The sequence below is a fragment of the Beta vulgaris genome, chromosome 1 (assembly GCF_026745355.1).
Source record: "Beta vulgaris subsp. vulgaris cultivar EL10 chromosome 1, EL10.2, whole genome shotgun sequence".
NCBI classification, from domain to species: Eukaryota; Viridiplantae; Streptophyta; class Magnoliopsida; order Caryophyllales; family Amaranthaceae; genus Beta; species Beta vulgaris.
The window spans coordinates 62,074,033-62,085,667 of NC_079202.1; the positions used below are offsets into that span (position 1 = coordinate 62,074,033).

Here is an 11,635-nt window from a genome sequence, read left to right on the forward strand (position 1 = left end):
TAAAATGATATAAAAAAAAACATTCAATATTATTGCAAATATACCATAAAAAAACGAGAGGAGACCACAACTTTTTTGTTTTATCACTTCAATTACTCTACTTTATTGTGGTCCCAACTTCTTAGCTCTATCTTCATTGGTATTACTCCACTTTCTCTATGTTGTATTGCGAAACGGGTGAATTATTTAAGATCTACACATAGACGACGTCCATTTTATTATATTTTAATAAACTTTTGAATATTTTCATTTTCTATTCTAAATGTGATGGAGTATGGTAAAAAGTAGACGAGAGAAGATGATGAATTTTTTCAGGTCATGAGTGGAAATGATTTGTGAATTCATGAGTTATGGTACTTTGTTGGAGGATGAAGAAGAGGGATGACCATTTTGTTTCATATGTGAGGTTGCTCTTAAAAGCAACTAAAGAGCTATATGGAATGGTTTACGGCTACAAAATATCAAGTGTTTAATGAAATGGTGTTATTTATGAGTGAGATAATTTTGGGTAGATAATATCTAATTAGACACACTCAATATATAATCCAATACGTGTTTAAACTTGTATATGAATTTACACCAACTTAATTTTATTGAATTAAGTCAAAATAAATTGAATAGAACACATCCATATATAAAAAAATGTAGCGAGTAATTTGAACGGGAAGAAGTACAGTATATATGAAAAGTTTATTAAGGATTTATATAAAGGATTACCAATACTTTCCTAAACTGAACACTACCTAAACAAAAGGATATATGGATAAATTTGCCCCAAGCATGTATATAAATGGAAGAAATTTGCGCATATGATTCCACCATGCTCCAACTCGAATATGGCTCAACAAAATCTATTAAAATATGGTTTTACATGGTCTAAAAAAGAAAATGATGTATGAAAGTACCCATCACTTGGTGGCTAAAATGGAATATAGTGAGAAAATAGCAACAAGAAAAATTGCTGGGCAAGAGAAGAAACTGTAACAAATTGATCAAAATTGTAAAAGCAAAACAAAAAGAAAATACTACTATACTCCATGTGAACTCTATGCATGGCCTGAATCATAGATTCATAGTATAAACGAGGGGTTTTCCTAGCTTTGTTTCATGCAATTAGACATGAACCATATCTCCTATTAATAATAACACTAATATATGTGTTTATCATGTAAATTTAATATTTAGTGAACATGCTAGATACTATAGGGTTTTTTTCCAAATTTGGAACAATGAAACTCTTGCAAATGCAAAGACAAATTACTATATATTTTGTAAAACTGAAGTTTAATAGTGAATACCTAAGGGTATTATTACTGTATAATTGATATCTTAATATATATAGCGTGTTAGGACTATTTATGAGTTTATGACGAGGAATTGATGAGGATCCTAAGAGACACACTATGAAGTAGTATAAAATAACCTAACCTCTTTGTTAATATACAAGTACTCTATAATTGTACTTCCACTTGCTTTTACACTTACGGCGTGTTGAACAGTAGTATTTGAAGTGGATTTTAGTGTCTGGACTAAATCAAAACTCTAATAGTGGTGATAAAAAAGTAGTGTTTGAACTAATGTTGAAAAAGTTATAAATATTAGCTTTTGTGTTTGAGGGAGCTTTTGAAAATCGAATATAACTTATACTTGTTATTTTTACTAAAGATTATCACAAAGTCAAACTTAACAACTAATATATGACAACTAACAACTACTACCCATCCACTTAGTGAATGGTATATCCCCGCCCTGACCGACAGCTGTTGAATCTCCTCATCTATCTAAACTTTCCCCAATCTTCGGCCTGTGCTGTATGAGGCCTAAACTCATAATCCTGGGCTACATAGGTGAAATCCACACCCTATCTAACCAGATCAGTCTGGAGGGTAAGGAGGGAGCAACTACCACATAGATACATTGCTATAGGCTATAGCGACAAGTCTTGAACCCGAAACCTACTGTATTACATGTGACGCTCAAACCATCTTGCCCTTACCCAGGATGTTATGATTCATCATTTTAGAAGCTAAACTTATCATCTCCATTTACAATTGGCAATTGAGAAATATAGTTAAAGAGAGAAAGTAAGAAGCTAAGAGAGAAGAAGAAGAAGTAGCAAGAGTCCCCACAACTGTCTGTCCCCGCTGCTGGACAAATCTGCCACGCCAATAATGCTTAAGAGGGGACCTTTTTCCCAGACCCAGACAACTCTACCTTTCTCTCTTTCTCTCTTTCTCTCTCTCTCCTCACCAACTGTTTCAGACTCCCCCAAATATATCTTCTTCTTCTTCCTCTCTTCTTCATCTTACTACTTACTAGTATTATTTCTCTACTTCATTATTTCCAACCATTCTTTTTCCTACATATGCAAACTTCAAAAATTAAAACACTACACTCTCTAAATTAGTGGTACTTTTTTATATTATTGGGAACCCAACATTTATTATTGTCACTATTGCATTATACTACTACTAAGAATGTTGGTTTTCTTGAAAAAAGGAGAATTCTTTTAAGTTTTTTTTAGAGAGAGAAGTAAAAAAAAAAAAAGTAATCATCAAAGATTTGCTTATTTATTGCAAATTTGTACTTTGTCTTCACCAAACTTCTTGCTTTTGTTTTAATGGAGAAGCTCCAAGGTCCCATTAATCCTTGTGTATGTTATGTTTTTTTTCCCTCTCTTCTATTTTTATCATTTTTTTGTACATTTTTTCTTTGCTTTTTATTTTGCATTTTAAAGATTTGGACTTGCATTTACTCCATCTCACCTTCCTTAATTCCTTGCATTTATTACTTCATAATTATTATTATTATTATATCTTTCTAGATAAAATGGAAATTCTCTGCTTCATTCTCTGTTATTCTATGACACCCTCATTACTAATTTTTATTTTTTTTTGTGGGTTTTCAATTTTTACAGATAATTGCAGAAGAATTTGAAGTGGGTTGGTTAGAAGAATTTATAAGTAACAATGGTGGAAATTTCAAAGTTGAAGATCCATATTATCATAATACTACTACTGAAGATACAAGTTATGGTGATTTACATTATTCACTCCCAAGTTTAGAAGATAAAATGCCATTTTTACAAATGCTTCAAAGTGTTGAGCAACAACAACAACAACATCAACAACAACAATGTCATCAGTTGATGCATTTAGAACCAAACTTTCAGTTTCTTTTAAAACTTCAACATCAAAAACTTAACTTTTTTCCAAGCCCTGAAATTGAAAGTTGTGTTACAACAACAACAACAACACATAATAATAATCATAATATTGATAGTAATAATCATAACAATGATATGATTATTAAGAATATTATGGATAATTTACAGTGTCATCATCAAGGAGTGAAATCTGAGGGTGAAATTCATCAACAACAGCAAATAATAAGTTCATCAGGTGTTGTTGAAACACTGAAATGTAAGAATAGTAATAGTAGTAGTAGATCTAAGAAATCAGCAACGTGTTGCTCAACTTCAACTGTTGTTGTTGGATTGAAAGAGAAAAGAAAGAGAAAACGAACAACAAGACCAGCTAAAAATAAAGAAGAAGTTGAAACACAAAGAATGACTCACATTGCTGTTGAACGTAATCGTCGTCGTCAAATGAATGAACATCTTAATGCTCTTCGTTCTCTCATGCCACCTTCCTATGTTCAAAGGGTATGTTTCTAATTTTCTTTTCTAGATATATGGTTTTTCGATATCGACTTTTTATAATTTTTACTTTGTGTACTAATTACTAATTATAGATATTAAAGGTCTAAGTTACGCGTTGACAAATGAAGCAACTAAAAAAACTGAGAGAAGTACCATTTTTTGGTTGATTATGTTGTGAATTTTACTGAATTGAAATTATTTTACTGATTAGAGTGGGATATACTGTTTGGAATGTATTTTTATTGATTAAAACATATATTTTACCTATTGAAACTGATATTTTACTTATTAAAACTGATTTTTCTAGTGTTTTTCTCTTATTTTATAGTATATCAAAACTGAATTTTAGAGAGTTTATATAGAGTTTTTCAAAAAAAAAGTTGAAGATAATTAAATAAAGAAAATGTTTTGCATGACACTCTTTGACATTGACATTGTTCTATTTTTTATAAAGAAAAATACCCATTTGTTATTTCCTTGAAAAAAGAAAGGAAAACTACTAACATATTTTTTCACAAAAAAAAAACTACAAACATATTTTGGAAATTATTTTTCTTTATCTGGAATAGAGTGTATAAATCGTAAAGTAATACTTTCTCTGTTTCGTTTTAAATGCAACAAATGAATATTTTATATCTCACAAATAATACTCCTTTGTTGCATTTAAAACAAAACGGAGGAAGTACTTAACATGGAAAATATAAATAGTAATAATAATAGTAAAAATTATGACTTTTTTTTATATATATATTAAAAAATAATGCAGGGTGATCAAGCATCAATAATAGGAGGAGCAATAGATTTTGTGAAAGAATTAGAGCAAATGCTACAATCACTACAAGCTCAAAAAAGAATGAGGCAATATGAAGAAAACGGCGACGTTTCAATAAGTTCTTCTTCAACTTCATCCTCATCAAATTTGCATTATAACAACATATTCATGGCATCACCATCATCTTCATTTCATCAACTAAGGAATCAATTTCATTCCCATGAAGAAGGGAATGGGAATGGGAATGGGAATTCAATAGATGAGTGTATGATGATGAGGAAAAGTAATAATAATGAAGAATATAGTGCAGAAAAAAGGTCAGATTTAGCTGATATTGAAGTTGTGGTAATACAAAATCATGTCAACTTAAAAATTCAATGTCAAAGAAGAGCTGGTCAACTCCTTAAAGCAATTGTTGCTTTTGAAGAACTTAGGCTCACTGTGTTACATCTCAACATCACTTCTTTGCATGCCTTAGTCCACTACTCTTTTAATCTTAAGGTATTCTTATTATTTACTTTTGCCTCTTTTATTATTCTTTGTATTATTGATTTCTTTTCTATTAATAGCATTTTTTGGATTATGTTTGAGATATATATATGTAGTATATATGTGGCCCTCCTATGTGTGTGTATGATTAGTCTTTTTTTTTGGTACTTAGTTATGAGCATGTCGATTGTCGGGTCGGAAATTGGGGCTGATTCAAGTGGTGAGCTATCCCATCTTCCTTAAAAAGGTCTAGAGTTTAATTCCTACCCCAAATATTTGCTTGGGATTTAAGGGATGAGTGGGTTGAGGGGTGTTTGACTTGTAATGAGCCTCTGGATGAGGGCTCTATACGGAGGCAGTGTTGAGAATTTCTTCTTACTAATTTAAAAAAATGTCGATTGCCGGGTCGAATAATTCGATGGTATAGTTTGGATATGAGATCTTCTATCTCATTTTGTATCTTAAAGTGGGGCATAAGATTTGTACATTATTTGCGATGGATGACATATGTTATAAACTAGACCACATATTGATGCTTTTCAATTTTTGAACAGCTAACAACCTCTATTATAGGAAAAATTTATTTGCCTTACTTATTATTAGTCATGGAACATCAAAAATTAACTAATAGACTTTTAAGGAATCAAAGAAGAATTAGCTTTTGTTAAGGAAAGGTAATGTAAGCAATAATCTGATAGACTTTACGTCGTTGTCTAATTATTGGTGCTTAATATGATCTTTTGATAAATTCTATAATTACAAAATGCTAGTCCGTATCAAGGATGTCTTGGCCTAGTGATTAAGATTGAGGTGTTGTGAATGATAAGTGATAGGTTTCAATCCCCCTCCCCTTCTTTGTACTTTGTACTGCTCTCGTGATTCATATGGATTAAAAAACAAAATATTAGTCTGTCGAGTTTTTTTTAATTTTCAACTAGTAGGATTGTTGTAATAACTTTATGTTGTAGCATTACATATTCCACTTTTGTAAAACTAACAATGTAATCTTTTCTCTCAAAAAAAATGCAGATAGAAGATGATTGTAGACTAGGATCAGCAGATGAAGTAGCAAGAGCAGTGCATCAAATATTCAGCTTGATCAACCTCAGCTAATAAATTAGGTCAAGGAAGTCAATCTTTAGGTTTTTAGTGTGATTTTTTTTGGGCACATAGATAATTTAGAGAAAAAGAAGAAAAGGGAAAAGAGGAGTTGAAAAAAGAATTTTATTTCATGAGTATATAATACTCCTCAGAAATTAAATGGAGAATGAAGAACAATGGTGCACCCATGTTGTTGTCCATGTATAGCTTCTATCAAAAAAAAGTCTGCAGAAGAGCATAGTGAAAGAAAGCATATGGTGTTTTCACTTGCTTTACTTAGGACAGTTCCCTTTTTTTTCCTTGTAAGTTCTTTTTTCTCAAAAAAAAATGATTTGGACTTTGGACCATGATCATTCTAACTTAAATAAAATAATATTCTAGAAGTTTGAATATGCAAAAATCAATACTATCAATCAACAAAAGTACACTAACACATGCTTAGATCAACTGGTAAGGGAGTTGTTCTAGCTTAACCAGAGGTCTCGGGTTCGAGTCCTGGGAACGCAACAGAGTGTGTTGGGAGAGCTTTCCCCCCAATTGGGGCCTGACTCGGCTCGAATCCGGATAAGTCGGATCCAAAATGAATTTCGGAAACCGGATATGGTTCACCAAAAAAAAAAAACAACAAAAGTACAAAACCAGTTCTAATTGGAAAAATAGTTTATATTCATGCAGAAAACAAAAGTTATGAACCATATATAATCCTTCTTGTTTTTAGCTCTATCATTTGTTCTTTGCACGTTTCTCAATACATAATTTTTAACAATTATATCTTTAATTAGATATAAATAAAAATTTAAAAAAGTTGATATTTTAAAATTATATAACGAAAAGAAGTGAAAAGAATACCATATAACTATGTTTATTCTTATATATAAATAATACAGAATAACGTCAAAATACTGAAATAAAAAAGCGGATGAATTACTCCCTCCGGTTTTTATTCGTTACCGTTTATAGGAGATCAATGTTGTGGGACATAAAAAGAAAGAAAAACTATTATTTTATGTTAAAGTTGAATGTACGTGTGATCTAAATTAGTGGTCTCATTTCAAAAATAGAAACAAAAGAAATGGGTAATAAACTAATAAGGGACATCCCAAAAAGAAGGGTCTATTCTCCCTGGCTTATTTTCAGTTCAGTTCAATTCAATTCAGTTCAGCTCAACTCTAGACAATACTTTTAGGGCCTGTTCTTTTCGGCATAAAACAGTAGTTGAACTAAACTGAACTGATTGAACGGAACTGAACTGAATTCAACTGAATTGAACGGAACTGAACTGAATTGAACTGAACTGAAATGAATAGTGATATGCGAGAGTAAAAGTATTGTCCAGAGCTGAATTGAACTGAATTGAATTGAACTGAACTGAACTGAAAATAAGTTGGGGAGAAGGCCCTTACTCTCACATATCACTATTCAGTTCAGTTGTTTTATGCCGAAGAGAACATGCCCGAAATACGGGTGAACTAATAAAGATCGAAAGAGGTAGCATAATACTAGATGGATTGGTGGGACCATGTAAAATTTGCAAAATGAAGTAGCTAATCAAGGACAGGGAGGTAGTTTGAGAAAGTTTGCTTTTCTTCTAATCTCATCATTACAAAAAGGAATGATGCTTCTCTTTTTATATTGACTTTGGAAGTTTTCCTTTTCTTGCTTCATCATTCTAAACTCTAAAAAGGACCTTGTCTCCCTTAAAAGGCATCAAGGTTTTGAACTTACCAACAAAAAAAAAAAAAAAAAATTGGTTTATACTTTTTGATATTTTTTCATGGTTGACCCTACATGATCATGTGTAGTCTCTTTCTGTTGTGGAGGTAGTACTAATTTTTAGTTGAACTTGTGTAATTCTATTAGCCCAACTTTTGTAATTCTCTTGGCCCAACTCAAATGGTCCATCATCTTGTGGAGTATGGACCATTGCATAGAGCAAAAGTACTTTTCAAATGTTGATTGAAGTCATGGTTGCTAAACGTACGATTTTCAATTAAATTATGGTTGAGTTGAAGTTCAATTCTATAGAAAATATAATTTCATCTGTTTCAATTTAGTTATGACACTTTTAAGATCACATACTTTTAGACAATTTTTGGAGAGGAAATAGATAGAAAAAGAAAATAAAATGGTCCCAAGTGATAGGAGAGAGAAGTTATTACCCAAAAAAAAAAGTATCACAACTAAATTGAAACGGAGGAAGTAATTCAAAAACAGTTTGGGCTTATATGGGAGCAGACTAGCAGATCTGTTTTATGCACCTATTTATCATAAATACAACCTTATGTTAATATTAATATTTACCAAAAAAATGTATTCTTAATTTTTTTTTTTTTTGAAATTTCTATTAACCTATCAGTCCTTGATTTGGTTGTTATACTCTTGAAGTAGTTAATAAATTAAAGTTTTTTTTACTTAAATTCATTTAAATTTACCGGGGAAAACAATTAGGTCAGTTCGTTAGTATAGGTCTCAACGTAGTTATTTATTTAAAGTAGTAGTTTTCATGAATTCTCCCTAGTGCTTGAAGTATTTTCATCCAGGGATGGCAACATGTCGGATTTGGACAAAGTCTTTACAGACTTGGAACCAGCTTCATTTTCTCCAGATCCGACCGGATTGAAAAATTAAGCCCAAATCTACATATTGCTAAATCTGATCACTAGGTTTTTTCGTGTGTTTTTTTTCAATATAGTTATCTAATAAGTATTTCTTATTTGGCAATCTCACAGTAGTAATTTTCATGAATTCTCGGTAGTACTTGGTGTATTTTCATCTCTAATAGAAGTACTATGAACATGCATTGACACATCAATCAAACTAAAAAAAAAATTATCATCCCCTATTGCTACTATGGGACCTAAAAATATTGACATGGGCTAATGTTCCTGAATTATACAGATTGAGATTTAGATTAGACCTTTTTTTTGGTTCTGATTGCACATAGTATTGCTATCTTTTGCTAACAAACAGCTATAGTACCCTAAACTCTATTATCACTGATTTCATGCCAAAAATAATGATACAATATTATAACTAATAAATGCTACCTCATTTTGGTTACTTTTATGCTCATCAAACATAAAACTATTGGTACAAAAAATGACACCTTCTATCAAGCTAATGTCTATCTCAATTCTCACATGACAGTTCCATAAATCCTTACATATACTACATAATAAAAATATTACTCCCTCCATCTCATAATATAGTGTTTTTTACACGGTTTTCAAGACGTAACTTTGACCTTTAGTATCTTCAATTCCGTATTAATAAAAAAATATGAAAAGTAAACATTATGAAAGTACATATTGAGACGAATCTAACAAGATCACACATAAGTAGTTTTTTTTTAATATAATAATGAGAATATTTGGTCAAAGATTTTAAAATTTAACCCACTAAAAATGAAGTATGCACTATATTATTGGACGGAGGGAGTACATCCTTCATTTCAAATTACTTGCTATATTTTGAAATTTTCAATGTTCGTTTATGAGGTCTGACCATGCATTATTTATTATTAGATGAAATTAAATGTTATAATGTAATATGTTATTGAATTTATCTCAATGTATATTTTCATAAAATTAGATTTTTATACTTTATTTTAATATAGAATTAAATATATTAATAGAAAAATAGTGAATCGAGAAACGTAAAAATCAAAGTGTAGCGAATAAAATAAAACAAAAAAAGTACTAATAAAAAAATGTAAAAATTATTTAGAGAAAAAAAAAAGAAAATGGAAAAGTTTAAAAATATATTTGGTCATGAAAAAAGAGTCAAAAGAGTCAAGGGAAGCAAGTTTATGATGGGATTGGAAGTCAAAGGAGTGAAAGAAAGAGGAGGAGAGAGAATGAGATGAAGAAGAGAGAGTACCACAAATGTCAGTGGAGAGAGAGAGAAGCAGAAGAAGAAAGACAACAGAGCAGCCATCCCCATGTGCATGGCGCAGTGAATCCACCACGTCTTGTCAGATTTCAAACCCCCCTTCTTATTTTTTCAAAAACAGAATAAAATAAAGAGAAGTAAATTATTATTATTATTTGGACAATACAAATAATAATGTAAATTGGACTGAGGTCATTTTCAGTTTTTGTTTTTTTTTTTAAAAAAAAAACCAAGTACATCTCATAGTAAATTCATCCATTGTGTCATTGTGAAAGTGAAAAATTTGATAATAATAATAATTTCAATTATAGGCGGTTCACTTTTAAATGTCCCAAGTCATAATCTTTTAGTAATTAGGATTAATACAAAGTATCAAATGAAATTTATAATATACTTTATCTGTTTTGATTTATTTGCAATAAGTGGGAAGGCATAAGTTTTAATAAGTTTCAATCAGATAATGTATCGTTAAGGTTTGTTATTAGAGATGAGGTTGGGGAGTTGAAACTGTGTGGTGTTCAATCTATTGGGCCTTTCCATTCGGTTATGGTAGCCGAAGCTTGGGCTCTTGATGAGGGCATTAAGGCCGCTAGAATGTTGGGTGTTAAGTGCCTTATTATTGAAGGGGATAATTTTTGTGTTATCCAGGCCATTAAAGGTTTATGGAAAATTCCTTGGCTATTCACTCTCTTATTATGGATGCAGGGGAAGATCTGAAATATTTTGAAGAGGTCCGTACCAACCATGGTGTTAGAGAAGGCAATTCGGCTGCTGATTAGATGGCGAATAGGGGTCATTCTTGTTCGAATTTGTCATCTTGGTTTGATTCACCAGCTCATGAGTTTTCTTTAATCATTCGAAAGGATGCTTTAGGATGGCCCAATTCCTGGGTTCCATCTTAGTTTTTTTTCTTTCCTTATTAAAAAAAAAAAGTTTCAATCAGGTCCATTAAGATCTAATAAGTTCCAACCAAGTTAATAAGTTTCAATCAGGTTCAACAAGTGTAGCAATAAGGTTTAATCATTTTCTCTGATCTTATGACTTCAAGTATCATTTTTTATTTCACAGGTTTGTAAGATTTGATGCAAATGTAGATGAATTCAAATCAGAATTTCGTAAGACATTTTATGCTTCTTTTGTTTGAGGAAGACATTTTATGGTCCTAAAACGTTAATTTGATCTACATACTACAATCTACATAGTTACTCCGACATCTTCATTTACCTCAAATACCGGGCGTCGTATTCGACACGACGCAACACTTCATTTGGATACTTCATTTTAAACTAAAAACTTATCTTTTTTCTACAAAATAGCCGAGTCGGACACTTAGACACTCGTATACGAGAAGACACTCCATCTGTGTTTGAACAACATAAGTAATGTTACTGTAGAAGGTCCCAAAACACTTGCACCAACACAACAGCATCTCTAAGGAAGTGCCGACATATGCCATTAATCTCTACAAAACTACAACCTTGACCGCAGTAAGTTTTAGGGAATATTTGTCCAAAATATCTTCTTCCAAGAGAGGTAACTACACTGTTCAGTGAGCCATGCATATGTTCTAAAAGTTTTCCTATCAAATCTCTTTAATCGATTTTTCATCATTTTCATGGTGATTAATCCTCATTATTATACTCGTAGAGTACCATTTTGAAAAGGTGAGTTAATTTAATCTCATTGTTATGCTAATTAGAACAGTGTACTTGATAGAATTA

General features: G+C 31.2%; 1 protein-coding gene across 1 annotated transcript; it reads left to right on the forward strand.

Moving 5' to 3' along the window:
- The first annotated feature begins 1,257 nt into the window (after nucleotides 1–1,257).
- LOC104902402 (transcription factor bHLH67) lies at nucleotides 1,258–6,406 on the forward strand. Its single transcript, XM_010690213.4, has 4 exons — nucleotides 1,258–2,653; nucleotides 2,918–3,664; nucleotides 4,428–4,934; nucleotides 5,952–6,406. Exons 1-4 carry the CDS (start codon nucleotides 2,621–2,623, stop codon nucleotides 6,033–6,035), a joined length of 1,371 nt encoding a protein of 456 aa, XP_010688515.2. The 5' UTR covers nucleotides 1,258–2,620; the 3' UTR covers nucleotides 6,036–6,406.
- Nucleotides 6,407–11,635: the final 5,229 nt, after the last annotated feature.